This window comes from Rutilus rutilus, assembly GCF_951802725.1.
Source record: "Rutilus rutilus genome assembly, chromosome: 6".
Taxonomy (NCBI): Eukaryota; Metazoa; Chordata; class Actinopteri; order Cypriniformes; family Leuciscidae; genus Rutilus; species Rutilus rutilus.
Genome location: NC_140214.1, coordinates 8,420,287 through 8,438,283, shown reverse-complemented (window position 1 = coordinate 8,438,283; position 17,997 = coordinate 8,420,287). Strand labels below are relative to the sequence as shown.

Below are 17,997 nucleotides of genomic sequence, written 5' to 3'. Positions count from 1 at the left end.
ATTATTAATTCTTATAAAAATAATAAATCTTAATGACAGTAGTGGATAATCACACTTTACTACATGTACTTACTATAGTAATAATCACAGTAAATTATGCATAAATACAGGTAACTAACCCTAACCGTAACTCTATAGTAGGTATGTAGTTCATTAATATTAATCAGTACTTATTTGAGTAAGTATAATGTAACTACGTCACCTTAAAATAAAGTGTAACCGGATGTTTTAATTGGGATGTTTATCAATAATCTCGATTTATTTTTTACACAGTTCATTGTAATGTTGGTGTTTCTAAATTCACTTTAATTAAAAAATATTAAATAGCATCTCTAGTCCATGATTACATTTTATTTTGACCAAGAATCACCAAATCAGGGGTACGTTTCAAGTGCAGCGACATAACTCGCTGCTTAACCATGGTATGATGCATTGTTGAAGAAACTAACTAGCTAGTCAAGACTGTTTCCCGAAAAAATATAAACTTTCTTGCACATCCGTCATTCCAGCCACGTTGGTTCAACAATATAGTTAATGACGTCACACAGATGGTGGAGTAATAACGTCTACTAATTAATCCGTTTGGTGGAATTAATGTCAGATTATTGCTGTAAATAACGAACATGGCTGAAGACTACTGTAGTTATTTTTGTTAAATTTCCAGATGTTTCATTCTGGTAACGATGGTAACGGCCATGGCTAACGATGCTTTTGGGAAATGCACACCAGATTAGAAAACAACAAACTCCTGATTGTTTAAGACTCAATGAAAATCTTATCTTTTTTTTTTATGGTGGATAGACAAAAATTGCAAACTGACTCCTGAGAATAGTGTAAAGACTGATTGCAGCTTGTTAGCTTGCACAAAAGGTACTTTTTCATGTCCAATGTGCATCAGCAAGTGCAGTCTGTCTGAGAGTAAGACTAGAGTCATATTTATCTGACACAAACCCTGACAGTTAGAACAATAACTTATTATGAAACTGCAATTAACAAATGTAATTTAGAAATAATTAGAGGAATCTAAATGGATTTGGTCTTCTGAAAGATCCAATTACTCAGTCACATTGACTATTCTCTCTCTCTTTCTTGTGCAAGAATCCTGATAATAAGCTGTTGCTCCATTGTTCTTAGTTTTTTTTCCCACATTTAAATCGATCAGTTGTAGCATGTCCCTTCTCTCACGCTCTTTCTTTTCTTTCTCTCACACTTACTGATTTCCCCCGTTCATCGACGTGTGACTTACAGCCTCCATTAAGGATTTCCTCTCCCGTGTCTCACTCACACACACTCAGATGTGGCTCAGGATTCATTTTCACCCCATCAGTGGGAGGGACAGGTGTTGAAGTATCTGATAAGTGTGTGTGGTTCGGTCGTGGTTGATGTGAGACCTGTTTCACCCCATCTGGTTGTCCCCTAACTAGCAACTTTAGCAAATACAGATACAGAATGTAGCTATATCAACAAACGAAAGAATAATGATGCTGAAATTCAGTCAGCGATACAAGCTGTAGATATCAATCTTTTGTCCTAAGCAACATGGGTGGCATCTGTGTGGCATTTGACAGTTTTGACAAAAAAAGTGTGTATATATATATACACATGAAAAATCCAGAAAATCACGTTGTATGATTTTTAAGTAATTCATTTGCCGTTAAATTATCATCAGTTTTAGACTCACTTATAATATTTTTTTTTGTATTAGTAAGTGATTACACCCTATTCAAGATTCAGCACGAGAAAACTCTTTATTGGTTTTGAGCCAAATAAATACAGTGTTGATTTAAGTTTTAATTATACATTTTCAGGCATAGCTATACCATGTTTATGAATTTTTTATCCTAATAAGTTGCGACCGTGACAACTGATGAGGACATTCATTCATTCATTCATTCATTCATTCATTCATTCATTCATTCATTCATTCATTCATTCATTCATTCATTCATTCATTCATTCATTCATTCATTCATTCATTCATTCATTCATTCATTCATTCATTCATTCATTCATTCATTCATTCAATGACCACATAGATATTTTTGTAAATATGTACATTTCTAAATTTTAGGTTTTGCCACTGTATAGATTATAGGTGTGTATGAATATATTTATATACATATATACATAAAAATGTCGATATCGATACCAATATCTTGACTTCGATACCGGTTCCTGAACGATACTTTTTTTCGATACCAATTTTATGAAAAGATTACATAACACATTATCTCAGAAAAACTTTGGTTTTATTTTTTTCAGTTTGCATTTTTGTTATTTCAGTGAGTTACTTTTCATACTCAAAGACTCATCTCCTTAGCCAGTGCACAAAGGAAAAAAATATGACCAACACCATACATCATAGGCTACATCATATTTTCCTTCATCATTTTTCCTTTTTCTGCCAGTGTGAACGGTCGGCAGGGACAGAGGCTATAACATTGAGAAGAGGGGGGAAAAAACAAGAAAGCTAAACTGTTAATGCAGCCAACCTTAAGAATAAGCACACTTTAACAGTATCAGTATAGTTTTATTTAATGCCATGTCAGCATCTGTGACCATCTTCATGGCAAAAAAAATAATTACAAAAATACAATTACATACAATAAAAATAAAAACCAAGCAAACAGATAAAATACAGCAATTAATAGTACACAAGATTTTTAACATTGCACGCTTTAACTAAATAACTACTTTAATGTGAGTTTAACTTGATCAGTTACAGTACTGTCAACTTTAAAGCATTTTAGCACCAATTTAGCTAGCTATACATCCAAACAATATCTAACGTTACATAGGTCCCAGTTTATATCACCGTGCACAGAAACGGTAATTTAAATAGTACACAAGCATGTGCCACTACAAGTAAGTTAGCCGATTTTGTTTGCTAAACGTAAATCTTACTTGTCAGAGTCCAACTCATAGCGCTGTCTTCATCAGTTGTTTTGGAGGAGGACTCGTGTGGTCGGCACGTTGAAGGCTCTGTAGCAGGAGGACAGGATGACTGCACCGCAGCGCAAGACAGAGCAACTTTCTACAATATATATATACATATGTGTGTGTGTGTGCGCGCACGTCTATGTATTCTCATATTAATTTTTTTTTTCTGTTTAGGTTAAGTTAAGTTATATGATTGCACAGATGTATTTTAACCATAGACTGTAAAAAAATTTAATATGTACGTTGTGTCTGTGACATCACCCGCAGATTTCTGAAGAACATTTTTTTAAACACCCAATGTGGGCGGAGCCGGCCGTCGCCATCTTGGTAGCGCGACACCGCGTGTCACTCCCGGATAAACGAAAATGGGCAAAAAGGCGGAATTAGCTGAGATTCATGACGTGACTGCTAACAGACAGCAGACAAACGGCTAGTAGTGACAGCAGCGGCAACACACCTATCACTCAAGTGACCATGCACTTAATTATGCAAACTTTAAGGCTTAAATAAAAAAAATTCACCCCCTCACAGTTGCCATAAAGGGCAAAATTAGCTATATAGACCAAAACCACTCTTTGTCCCAGGCTGTATACAATTTTTTTTTTTTTTTTTTTTGCTGTAAAGTTGGGCATTTTAACATGGGGGGTCTATGGGATTGACTCTCTTTTGGAGCCTGTCTCTAGAGGCCAGTCGATGAATTGCAGTTTTTTTATTATTATTTTTTTTTTACATATTTTTATTGAAAAACATGAAGCATAACAAGAACATTTCCAAAAAACTAAATATTTTATATCTATTAACTATCTTCCCTCCCCCACCCACACCCACCCTCAGCATCCAAAAAATCAGTTACACAGGTATAGAAGTTATTACACAAAGGCTAAGACAGACATGTCCAAATATTTTCAAATACATAAGCACATCATATATACACACATCAATCAGTTGAGTGAGAGGTATCTAATATTGCCTGTATCGATATTTGGTTATTTTCCAGAAAATGTATAAAAAGATCCCATATTTTATGGTAATCTTTTAGTTTGCCCTTTATACTGTAGGTTATTCTTTCCAATGCAATACAATGTGACAGATCTTTTAACCAATGATCAATGGATGGACCTTCTATGTTCTTCCAGTAAAATGCTACTAAACGTCTGAATTGCAGTTTTAATCGCTTCCGTTTTGGATTCAAGAGAGAGACAGGAAGGTTGCCGCTTGATTTTAAAAGCTACTTTTTTACAAGGAACTTGACTGTAGTTGAACTGCTTTAAATTTTAAGTAGCTTGTATCTTGGTGTACTACAGATGTAAAGTAGTTTCCAGCAATGTTGACTGGTTAGACTTGTGTAAGGTTAGATCAGAAATTCCCTCTGTGTGGTTTAAGGTTTTGGTCAATATAATACCACGCTGGTTGCTCTGGATGGGCCTGTTGCATATGTGTGTCTGCAGTTGAGCAATTTCATGGTGAGAACCACAGTATTGATCGGAGAACGGAGGCCTGCTCAATGTTTAATGCGCTCTTTCTGTACTGGCACTATCCTGCATTAAATATTAAAGTCTCATCCCCGAACGCCTAGTGTAAATACGACAGGCAGAAAGAGACAGGGTCGAGCGCTCTCGGGGTTGTGGGTTATTGACCCCGCCTGCCAATGGGTGAGTGATGCGGCTGTTTTCGTGGTGAAGGTTATTCCTCCACTGTCATGGAAGTCAGCGCTCTGACCCAGCCAGATGAATAAGCCTATTTACACAGCTTTATTTAAGGCCTGTGACATCACTCAGGCTCTCAGGACCACATTTCTGATTAAAACAGACTCTCTGCTTATTGCACTGTGGCTCTGCAGGTTTTGGGAGTGAAGTTCTGCTTGGTAATAAATCCAGTGAGCTGGGGCTCTAGGATAGGTGGCTTCGTCTGCAGTACGGTTACGGATAATAGAAATGTATGTACTGTAATCTGTGTCTTAAGGACGAGAGTGGGCTTTTGAGATAGACAAATTGCAAAGCTAAGCTTTTAAAGGGATAGTTCACACAAAAAAATAAAATAAATAAATTGTCACACCTGTACAGTATGTTTTTTTTTTCCATTTATTTTTCATAGAACACTAAAGGAGATATTTTGCAGATGTTGGCACTGCTTATTTAAAGTCCCCATGAAATCAAAATTGAAGTGCTTTTGCTTTTAGTATGCATATTTTATAAGTTATCTGTTATCTATAAGCTATATGCGCTTCAAATCAATGACAAAATTCGCTTTTAGAAGATACAAGCATTCTAAACCTACAGTTTATCACTTCTGCCATATGGATCAATGATATGGATCAATCTGCACTTCAGCTTCTCATCAGATTTTCCGTCCAATCAAATGCTCTCTAGAATCTGAAGCATCCCATCTCCTACATTAGAAATAAATAGGCGCTGAAGCTGTGGCTGAAATCGGTCAATTGTTCACACAATTTCTATTTTCTACGTGGTGAATGACTCATAGTGCACTATATAGGGGATAGGGAACGATTCAGACAGTGTATTTATGCTTTAAATTGGGGTGAATGAAGTCTGATTTCACGTTAGTGTCACACGAACCACCGCACATACAGTCTGCTCCGTTCCAGAGACACAATAGCACAGAGTGGATCATGCGCGAGTCGGCACATACCAGAAAACGTATCTAAATCAACGTATAAGCTCTTCACACATTGGCAGTACAAAAAGCGAATAACACACCAACATTCTTACACAGCCACTTTAAAGTTAATCTTTAAAAACACATTTAATAAGACTGTTATCTTAATCTTTATCAAATGTCAAGATTAATATCCATTTTTCATACTTTGTTAATTGTTACAATGTTTTTGTTGTAATTTAAATGAGTTTTTTTGTGAAATGAGATCTATACCATGAAAATATTGGATTAATTATATCAGTCAGAAATGTAATATTGTGCATCCCTATTTGATGTCAGCGAATGAATACACTGTTTTTCCCTCGTAACCGATTTCAGCTCGGCACGATGGGTGCGGACGATTTAAAACAAAGACAAATAGCTCAGTGACTTTCTAAACCCAAAGAAAGCAGAAAATAAAAGGAAGCAATTTTGTGTGAAATGACAGAGGTAAAGAGGGTCACTATGTGTAGATTGACTTAACTATTATACATGAAATATGTGATCTACTCTGTGCTTGCACCTTCTTACTCTCTGGTTTCTGTGGTGGTCTCCATTTTGCATCTCTTTGTTGGCGTTTTGCATCCTAACAAGATTCCATGATCCCTTTGTTCCATTATGATAATTTATCATAGGCCGCATGTTGCATATTAATGAGCTCGAAGCTGATATGACCTCAAAAACCATTAAGTTCTGAACCTACCACCCTGTTCTCCTCTCACACACAGACTGAGAGTGATTTCTCTGGAGGAGGATGTATCTCCTGAGGGAAGTAATGTACAGAGGTCTGTCTCCTCTGAGACACCAGCTGCTGGAGAAAGCGCACAGGCTGTGCTATTTAGAGAAATTGAATTATGGCGTGTGATTTTAATAACAGAGCCAACCCACAATGTGCATTTTTTTGAGTCTAGTGATTTTCATATTTCCATTCATCACACTGTGCCCCGCCCACACCAGTAAAGAGCATCTCTGATTGGCTCTTAACTCTCCGCTCTCCCAATCGAAGAATGAATGATCTTCTGCTTATTATCTCCTACAGAGGCTTATCAATCATCACCGATCAATAACAACTAAATCATTCAATGTGTTAATATAATCTCTTTCTCATAACAATCTTTATTTTAACGATTTTAAAGCTCCTGTAAGCAGTTTTTAAATACTTTATTTATTTCAGTTATAGCTTATGACTGGCATTTTATTTTATTTTATTTTATTGTATTTTTATTTTTATTTAATTTGAAATAAAATTGTATTCAAATGTGTAGCTTTTGGGTTGGTTTTATTAGATTTTTTTCATCTGAATTAAGTAAAAAAAAATATATATATATATATATATATATAATTATATATAACAGTTGAGCTCCAAAACGATATATTGGAGAGGAAACATTATAATTTATAGTGAGTTGATGGCTAATGATGCCTAAAAAGTGTGCAGCTCTTGGTTTGGAACTTGCCTGCATACAGAGAATGAACATGGATAGACTGAGGAACTCTGATTTGAATTTAATTGGTTGTTTTTAAGGAAGTTAACTGGGCATTACCGGCTGCCACTGACTTGGATTAAAACTTTACGAGCCTTATTTATGCTTTACTCAAGCGCTTGACAATACGGTTTATGATTCATATGAGTGAGTAGGCTATGTGTTTTCTTGATCAGCCGGCGGTGAGTTATTGACGGCCGGGGAGGAGAGTCACGTTATCACAGAATTATACATCATGTTATGAATCCTGTAGCTGGAAGCTCAAGTGCTTGTCGTCTGCTTGTCATCATTTATCCGAAAGAGAGCAAACCTTTCTTACTTCATCATCTTCTCTTTCTTCCTCTTGAAATATAGAGAAATCAAAGGAGAGAGCGCATGATTAACTCCAGAGAGATTGAGATACGACATACGAGGGACGCAGAGAGTGAGAATGGAAATGACAGTTGGCTTCCGGTGCGTAGCGTTAGATTTTGTTTTGTGGAAAGAGCGGATATCCTTAATCTTTTCTCTCCCTTGTGACATCACTCGTTAGTTATAACCATCCCGGTGTGACAGGCTTCGCTCTGAGCGGGAGCACACGGGGATGCAATTAAGTCACAGTGCGTCATATACATGCGTGTGTGTGTGTGTGTGTGTGATGGACCCAGAGGGAAGGGTAGAAGGAGAATGGCCGTTGGTGGGTTTAAGAGTTGGATTCTGATCCGTTTACACTGATGTGGTTTGGCTCCAGAAATTTGTGTGGCACTTGAACGATGCTATAGTGCAGGAAGACCCTACAGCGCAACAAAACTGAAGTTAACAGCACTGGACTGACGTGTGCAGTGTTCAGAACATGCGTGTGTCATTATTTTTTAAACAATTACTCATGCGTGCAAACATGAGCATACAAACAATATCATAAATGGAATGAAAATAGGTAATTCTATCAAACGTGCATCTTTGGAGTTCTAGCGGTTTTCAGTTTCATAAAGTGATTTAAAGAAATTGTTCAATTGTTTGTTCAATTGATGTTCTGTTTCATATCTTTGATGAGCTACAGTGTGCTTGCTGCTAATCTTGATGCTTTTTTTTATTTTAAATGATGGTGTAGGTCATTGCAAGAAGAAAAAAAGTGCTGACTTCAATTGTGCATTGTTGCTATTGTAGCAAGGAGAAATTGGAAACGCAAGGTTGAGGACAGACCAAAAATTAATCTTCATGAAATAAAAACATTTAGTTAGTTAGTTAGTGTGTGTATTCCTTTAATGTTCTATCATTATTTCCACAATAAAAACACATCTGATGTTCAATCTTGGGACACAAATTCCAATATAAATTAAATTAATAATTCAATAAATTAAAAAAGACTGAATGCTAACTGTATTCCCATTTGGATTAAAAAAAAAATAGTATGCTGTTGGAAAATGTAAAAGGTAGCATTGGATATTCATTAAAGGTGGTATCAGTGATTTCAGGCCCAAAAATATTTTTATCACATTCATCTAATCTTTCCTAACGTTCCGCTAGCTGCCCGCCCCATAAGCATGCCGTCAAAAAAACGCGTCTCTGTAGGCAGCCTAGGCTCTGAGATCTGCACACAAAAACAAATGGTTTAGCCAAACACTCAAAACCAAAACAAATAGTGTTCCAACCAATCACCGACAGGGGGAGGGTGTTGTGAGGTTTTGTGCTCGTGCACGGCTGCACGCGAAGTCAGAGCTGAAGAAAAAGCTGGCTCAAAACCTCACAACACCCTCCCCCTGTCTGTGATTTGTTGGAACCAATTGGTTGGCGGTTTTTTGACGGCATGCTTATGGGGCGGGCAGCTAGCGGATCGTTAGGAAAGATTAGATGAATGTGATAAAAATATTTTTGGGCCTGAAATCACTGATACCACCTTTAAGTCCTTAAAAAACAAACAAAAAAAACACATAAATACTTACTTTAAGGGATGCAAATGGCACCCCTTTTGTATAATTTGGTGTTTCCTCTGCTTTTATGGTCATTGATGGAAAAGTCAGGTTTCACTCCAGGTTTTCTATCACTTTCATCCATCTTATCTGTGTTTTGTGGAGTGTGTGTATGTGGATTATTCTCCCGGCTGGTCTAAGATATCTCCCTTGATAACGTCAGACAAGAGCTTGACCACTTAAAAGACACATACAGCTTATCCTAGATCTGTCTTCAGAAACACAAGGCCATTGTGGGTGCAAAAGTGCCACTGTACAGGGTTTTTACTCTAAAGCAGTGTTTTTCAATTCTGATTAACTGATCAATTGAATGATTTTTTAAATAATAATAATACTAATTATTATTATTATTATTGTTAAATATTCATTCATTCAGTAATATATTTATTAAATAATACAAAAAAGTTTATTAAATAAATACTTTATGTATTCATTGATTTATTTAATATTAATGAATATTACAATTCCTTATTAAACTAAATATTCATAATTCCTCATGAATCTTTCTTTTTGTCTGCTTTTCAGAAACATTAATGGACACCCGGACCGCCACAGCAGAGCTCGGGTGGACGGCGTACCCTTCATCAGGGGTGAGTGTGTGTTTGTGTGAATAAATGACCCGCAGAACTGCTCACACTGTTAAAATACTTACCCTGTGTCTTTTATTTTTAGAAAAGCACATTAAACCAAAACCACCTCCTATTCACCCTTCAGCAGCAGCTTACTAGATGAAGAGAGCCTAATAATTTCAGATTAACTCTAAAATATGCCATAAAATATGTTTGTACGACAGGTGCCGTGTCTGAAATGTGAAATTAAGAGATCAACGTCTCTTCCTGCTAGGTACAAAGCAAAACCCTCATTGCAATCACCGTACGCATTACACTCCACAGTTCAGAAAGACTTAATGACATAATGGGTCCACTTAAGGTAAAAAAAAGCACCTCTGAATCCATCTAAATGTGGTCCGGAGGAGAGCGGGCTACTGTAATGACAGACACAGCCTGCAGAGAAATATAAAGCTTTCATTGAACTCTCAATAAGGGCACACAAAATTGTTCTGTCTGGGTGTTTTCTGTATTATTTCATGGAGATTCTTTAGAAAGTGATACTGTTTCCGTTGGATACTGTTGTTGAGTAGAAACATATATTTGCATGATAGCACACCGACTGGCGATTTTATCAGTGTGAACTAATTTTTTTCCTAACATTCTGCGTCCATGCATGCGGCCGACGGTTTTGGTTTCTGTAACGTCATTCTAGCTCCACCCACACTGAAATCTCACTGGTCTCAAATCATTTTACTTCACATTACTATGAAACATCAAAATACATTCTGATCAGCTGTGATTTAGTTGATTCATGCAATTGTTTTCCTTCGAGGACAGAAAAAACTGGAACATTTTGTTAAAGCAAACTGTTTAAAGAAGATCTAAAAATTAGTCTTGATTATAATAAGATTGACTGGAGTGAGCTATGGTATATTGAGAGAAGATATTGTTACACTTTTCTAAGAGATTGCAGGATCCCCCCCCTCTCTCTCTCTCTCTCTCTCTCTCTGTCTCTCTCTCTCTCTCTCTCTCTCTCTCTCTCTCTCTCTCTCTCTCTCTCTCCCTCTCTCTCTCTCTCTCTGGTTCGTTTGACCAGCTGTGCTATAAAAAATTTATAATAAAAGTGTCCACAGATGGTCACCGGAGGACACCCACACCCACACAGGCATATGACACACACATCTGACAGTGATGGACAGGGAATTTAGTGAGAGGAAATCCATTAGCTCATCATGTGACAGACAGCCATATTCCCCCCTGTAATTAGTGCAGTTTGCTGAGGCAAGCATCACTAATACTATTGCTTAAGGGGAAGGATTTGAGCAAACACATTTTTAAACTTAGTCACTTTGTGGTTGCATGCTTTGCACTTTGACAAGCACCACTCACATTTACTTCAGATAATGTCATATCCACCCATCCATCCATCCATCTTCTTACTCTTCTGCTCTCTTCTCATCACTTCATTCTCTCTTTGGGGTCACATGTGAAGGTTTAACCCTGCTCGTCCTTCACATGCACAATTGACTGCTTTCACGATTCATTCACACCATTTGGCGAATTCTCACAGCTGCCCCCCTCCAACACACCCGCATCAGTCTTTCTCTAATAGATCTCGCTTTCCATTAACCCCAACCCCTTCCTTTTCTCTTAAAGAAATCCCTAAAATCCCCAATTCCTCGCAGACCTCAGCCGGCCACTCCTGCTAAAAAGGCTCCCGCACGCATCTTGAGCTGGAATGGCCGATTGTTCCCCTCTGCCTCTGCAATTACCTTTCACGCCTGCTTGCCCCGTCCCTCACCCAGAGGTCAGAGGTCAGAGGTCGGCCGCTTCTTCAGCAGCCCATATTTAATTCATCACCCCAGTTTGTGTATGTGTGTGTGTGTGTAATGCTCCCAGGAGACTTTGAGATGTGCTCTTGATTATATGATGTATGTGCCATACCATGATTTCCCTTTCTGCTGTCACAGCAATCGTACTTTAGCATGTGTGAACGTATCGATCGGATGGAGTCTGAGTGATTTGGAAGGGAAAGTAGACACTCACTCCATATGAATCTGAATGAATTGTCCTGGCTGTGTCACGTGAAAGACTCTTAGTTGTGCATGCAACAGGAGCAGCGCTGCTGGGTGTTTATGACAGTCAAATGCGAATAAGTTAAACAAATTTAGCCAGGGGATAGTGTCTGTGTGGATGTGGATGTGTGTTTTTACACTTCATCTACAAACCAAGAAATTGTCTTATTAGTGTTGGCATTATTTTAGCTTAAAAACTTGTAGCAAAAGGGATAGTCAAGATCAGTCATCATTACTCACCTTGTTGTTGTTCCAAATCTGACTTTCCCATTTAGATTTATGCATTTGGCAAATACTTTTATTCAGAGTGACTTGTGCTACCAAGCAAAAGTTTGGAGTTAGTACGATTATAATTTTTTTTCTAAATGTTTTTGAAAGAAGTCTCTTATGCTCACCAATGCTGCGTTTATTTGATTTGACTGCATTTAATATTGTGAAATATTATTACAATTTAAAATATTTATTCCTGTGATTCTGCTGAATTTTTAGCATCATTACTCCAGTCTTCAGTGTCACGTAATCATTCAGAAATCATTCTAAAATGCTGATTTGGTGCACAAGGCATGGTATGAAGATGCATTTTGGTCGATCGGATCACAAGATTTCGCTATACAGGTGTAAACGGGGTCTAAAACGTTTTGAGCTTTTCCACTTTCTACCACGTCTAGACTCTAGACTCTAGAGGTAGTTGAAAACGCATTCAATCGCATTGCTTTCGTAGTGTAAACGCTCATGTGGTCGAATGTGTTCGAACAGCCACAAAAGACGTCACAAAAGAAGAAACACACTAGCCAGACGGGATTTAAACTTTGTCAGCTGAATATCCACGTTTTATTTAAAGATGAAAAACATACCAAGCACAGTGTTCTCTCACAATTCCTGATTTCTAACACGCACTCACCGGCTTTCAGAGCAGAAACGAAAGGCCTTGGCATTGCTAGTGTCATGCTCTACTGTTTAAGCTCTACTGTAAATATGATTTATTTACAAGCATAGAGGCAGTCAAGGTCCAAAAATGACTAAAAAGTCAACAAAAACAACAACAAAAAATTACATGCATTACATTCTGAGCCATATGAGATTTATTTTCTATCGTAGGCCTTTCTTTCTTTGTCTCTGTGCCTCATGATTCAGTGGTTTCTCTGGATGTACCAATTGAGATGCCTTGGTTGCTGTTGTATAAAAAAGACTCTTGTGTTGCATGAGTGTGTGTGTGTGGTAGATTAAAAAAGGCCTTAATTGAAGTCTACCCAGTCTTTTTGCTCTTCTGTTCCTCTGAAAGCAATTTAGCCCTCTATCCTTCTCTCTGACAAGCTAAACAAGGACGGTCACTATCTTTTGCTGTTTTCTCTTAGCTCAATCACAGCCAACCATGTGCCTGCAGCTTTTCAGATGCCCTTTGTTCCATTTCCTCTTTATTCATCTTTCATTTTCCCCCTTTCTTTTCTAATCTCACACGCTCATTCTCACTCAGAGTCTGGGAAGTCTTTTGCTTGCCTTATACTGCAAAGAAATATTTCTGATTCAGTATTTTTGTTGTTGTTGTTGTTTTTCAGTTCAAATATCTAGACATCCTTAAAATAAAATCAGGGTTTTTATATACAAAATTTGGGGTCGGTAAGATATATATATATATATATATTTATATTTATATTTATATTATAAATACGTGCCTACAGTTGACCTGCTATATGTGCCACATTTCCATCTCTGTGTGGTTGCTAGGGTGTTGCTATGTTGCTATGCTACACAGAACACCCTAGCACCATGTTACATAAAATTGTGCTTAAAAACGTCTCTGTGGTGTGCTGGAAACTACCTAGAACACCCAATTCACGAGTTCACACTTACAAATAATCAGATTATAAGTTAAAAAAAAGTTTGCGTTTTTGGTGTGCTGTCCGAGGAGAGGGCTCAGAGCCCGGACCCAGAGAACTCCCCCCGTATTCCTGGCTGTGGTAAGAACCAGCCAAGAGTGAGGAGTCAGGGTGGTGGAGGGATGCTGAAAACTGTCGAGGAGCATAGGTCAGTCAGCTACGTATAGGCCTCTGGTTGGATAGATCATTTGAACATGTTCCTCCCGAACGTTTTTAATAAAACTTAAGACGGTGGACAACTCAGAAAATTTAAGAATCTCTTATTTTAATGTTTTTAGTATGCACTGCTGGTTTATTTTAGTATGAACCTGAGGTTAAGTGTAGTTTTGCACCAAATTATCAAGAGGGAAAGGGAGAGAGAGAGAAGGCCATCTCTACTCGAGCACATTAAGAACACTGTTCTTCGAAGAGCGATGGCTCGCAACAGCGCTACACAAAGTGCAATCCCTCACACACTTCTAGGTGCTGTACGTGTGTTTTAAAGTGATTTCTCTGTGTTAAGTGCTTTGTGTCACTTAAGAACCCATATGGACGAGAGTATGTGTTTGTAAAGTCTGCAATGGACTTGTAGCTAGTTTTGAGTTAACACTTAGTGACAAGTGGCAGCGTCCACAGGCTTTTTTCTTGCTCTCCTAGTCGAGGTGTGTGTGAGAATAGATGTTCTCTCTGTATTTTCTGCCTTCAGTTCACTTAAGTGAATGTACACGAGAATATCTGCCCTTCTTTCTTGTATATTTAATGTCTTGTTCTCTTTTATACTTAGCAGCAGCGCTACATATACACACTACTCAGCCGAGGCCACTTCAAGGAGGTGATTTAAGGCGCGACATGTCCTGTCCTAAAAACAAGACAAGTTTTTCCAAAGGCTGAGATCTCTTTTTGTCTAGTCGCACAGAGCCAAACTTTTGACGGCAGCACAAAGTCTGGTCCACTTTGCAGTTTATCCTGGCCAAGAATTGGTGACTTAAACAGAAAGAGAAAACCGTGTGGCATTATGTAATGTGATCAACAGCCATTTGTGTTGTTTGTAGGTGGCATTAAGAGGTGGGTAAGTCTTGCTTTTATGCTACTCAAACCCTCTGACACTCTGAACATCTTTCAACTCTCTCCCCACCATTGAAAAGTTTTTCCGTAATTTATGACACAATGCTTCCCTGCCATTGACAAGTTTTTCCAGCAATCCACGTTTTCACTGTTATACGGTAGGGGGCGCTATTAAGCATCTTCTGAAATAGTACGGAATCTCCGGATCCAAACACAAACGAAGAAGAAGCAGAAAGAAGCGGTAGAAGATTCCTTACGCACATGTAAGCTAATGTGATCATCAAACATTTAACAGCATATAAATCAAAACTGCCTAACGTTACCGAATGAAATGTCGAACCCACAAAGAGGTGTAGGATTGTGCGAACTTTGGGGGTGTTGATGAACTCGATTTACTTAATCTATGTTTTGATCATTGTTCTGAATCCAATCCGGACATTGTCTTTGACTAAAACGTGATTTTTGTTTAAAACCAGAGGCTCTGTTCTTTCTTTTGATATATATATAATTTTATTGCATGTTCAGATATTCATACAATAAAATATTCTGGGGGGCATGAACATTTTGTGAAAATAATCAAAAATGCTTGCACATTTAAGTACAAGTATTTTCATCTTTTCCAGGTTTATATCAGAACATGCATCACCTGTTGGTCTTATTTGGACAGTCGTATCTCGTTCTCTCTCAGTTGGAGGCCAATATGATGAATGGTTGTTTATGAGTACCGTCATGTTCTAACAGCAGTAGGCACTGGGTTGTTGGGCAAAACTCTCTCTCTCTCTCTGTAACTCGTGGTCATTAACACAACACATTAAACACTAAACCACCCCGTCTCAATATTTTAAGCCACTATAACATGACAAACCAAATATGACACATTTCTCCAGTGTTTCTAGAGCTCGTGATGGGGGGCTTTCAGGCAAGTCAGCCAGCAAATGTTCAAGAATGTAGACAAGTTGTCACTAAAGGTCTGTCATTAAATATTTGCTTCACGTGAAATGGTCGGCCTGGTAAATCCATGCATTTGTAGATAGAAAAAAAAAAAATGTCATTGGTTCATAATACTGTAAGGGGGCGGCCTCATCCTGCATCAACAGGAATCTGGGGGTGTCCCGAACACCTCTATCACTATCAAGTAGGGCTGCTTGATTCCAAAATGTTTGGAATTGGCTCAGATTCCGTGTTCAATTGACTCTTGAAATGAATCCTCACTGTGTGGTTTTTATTTATTTATTTATTTATTTATTTTTATATATACAATTTTTTTTTTTTTTTTTTTTCTCTTTATTTTAATATCAGTCTAATGCATTAAGCCATGTTAGCGTTTCAGAACGTCCCAGAGGACGCAGGTTTTGTGACATCATCACATACAATAGAAGTCCCATTTCATTGGCTAGGAGCCAACCAATAAAATGGCTCGTTTGAACACCCCCGCTCCCGCCCCCCCTTTCTCTGTCGCCGCCACTGAGTTGCAAGTGCACAAGTTAGTTTTGCAACTAATATATCGCGAAAAGAGTAGCAAAAGTCAAGGCGTGAAATTTGAAATTGAAGTGACAGATTTGAGAAGTTGGAAGTGCCTAATTGAGGTTGTACTGCAAATGTGAATGTAAGAATAAGTGCAAATTACAACTTTGTTTCTGTCATTGTATTTCTGTGAATGGCATTTTACACATTTGTGACTACTTGTCTGCAGCTTCAAATTCAGAATACAGGTTTGTGACTATTGTCTGTGAGTGCAAATTTCAAAAATTTTACAGGTTTTCACATTGGAGCTGTGAGTGTAAATTTTAGCGTACAAGTATGAATATTTATTGTACAAGTTCTCAAATTCACATCTACGTGCTCGCGAGTTTTGCTACTCTTTTACCTTCATAGGTATCAGCAATATGCATTCACACATACAGTATGGCTTTATTTGAATGTGTGACATGATGACACTTTGACAGAATGGCTGCAGTCGTTTTTTTGTGTGTTTTTTTTTATACAGATTCATTGAAACAAACTGGTCGAAAGAACCCATTTGTGGAAATGAATCGGAATTCCCATATTACCAAGCAATGACTCGCTATATTGAACTGAATAGGGCTAATATAGGGGAGTCTATTCCCTTTGAAAGAATCAATTCCATCCTTTGAAACTTATTCTCGATTCCCAATGCTCTCTCTTTAAGTGCAAGAAATCTTATTCGGACTAAATTTCTAGGCCATAAACCGTTAGAACAGCCATACAGCTATATTAGAGAGAAGTTAAGAGCCAGAGGTCAGTGTCTATGGTGAAGTTTAGTTGAGGGGTACTTATTTTCCTCTGGGCAGATAGGTTAGGTCTCTCCACCTCTTTTGCTAACCCTGTTTACCTCTCATCTCACGACTGAATTATTCAGTTTAAGAACACTCTTAACCCACACACACATGCACTGTGGAACCAAAATATATCCAGCCGCACGTACAGGGCTATTTAAAGCCTTGTCATAGATGGGAAATGGATGTTGGGGTCCTGGAGAGTTCCATTATTGCTATGGTGACGGATGATGGAATACCTTTGTTTTGCTGCTGCTTTTTCTTTGCTTCTTTTTTTTGCTTTAAACCTTGTGTGCCTTTCTGAAAGTGACAAGGTTGGGGCCCTAGCTCTTAGTGCGTGTGCTTTGACATGTCGAGTCGTGATGCTCAAGAGGGAAATGGGAGTTCAAGACTCGGTTGCATAATTTCCCGATCCCATTTTCCCTTCTTCTCATCATTGCCCTACAGAGTCGATATAGAAAAAAAAATATCAGGGAAAAAAGTGACTGTGTTACTAAGCGGAATTGTTTTGTCATTTTTATCCAACACCCTCTCCTAGAAAGTGTATTCCTCTTGTGTCATTGATTTTTTTTTTTAGACTCATTTTAGAATCCTTTATTTGAATGGTTCATTTAAACTGATTAAAATAAAATAAAATAAAAATAATGTTTTACCAATTCCAGGAGTCCATCTGCAACATGTTGTCTTTTTTTAATTAAATAACTATTTTAAAATATGAATATGTTAATGAAATATTTTGTTTATATACATACATACATACATAGCCTACATACATACATACACACATATATATATATATATATATATATATATAATACAAAATATTTAATTAACATATTCATATTTTAAAATAGTTATTTAATTAAAAAAGACAACATGTTGTAGCATATATATATATATATATATATATATATATATATAAAACATATAATATAAAAAATATATATTATTATTGCTGTTTTGACTCTTAATATTGCAAAATATGTATATATAATTACAAATATTGTAGTTTTTGTAACTTTGTTTTCAGGTTTGATATTGCGAACATATTTGATATCCTTATTTTTATGCCAGATAAATATTGTTCCAACGTTCATTGAAAAATTATTTGAAATTTTGTATGTT

General features: G+C 37.3%; 1 protein-coding gene across 1 annotated transcript in view; it reads left to right on the top strand.

Annotated features, from left to right (window-relative positions):
• The window catches only part of ephb1 (EPH receptor B1), a 262,917-nt gene that overhangs the window by 63,501 nt on the left and 181,419 nt on the right, over nucleotides 1-17,997 (top strand). The window contains exon 2 of the mRNA XM_084411790.1: nucleotides 9,554-9,618. Within this exon, the coding sequence (XP_084267916.1) occupies nucleotides 9,554-9,618 (65 nt within the window). The remainder of the gene's footprint in view (nucleotides 1-9,553; nucleotides 9,619-17,997) is intronic.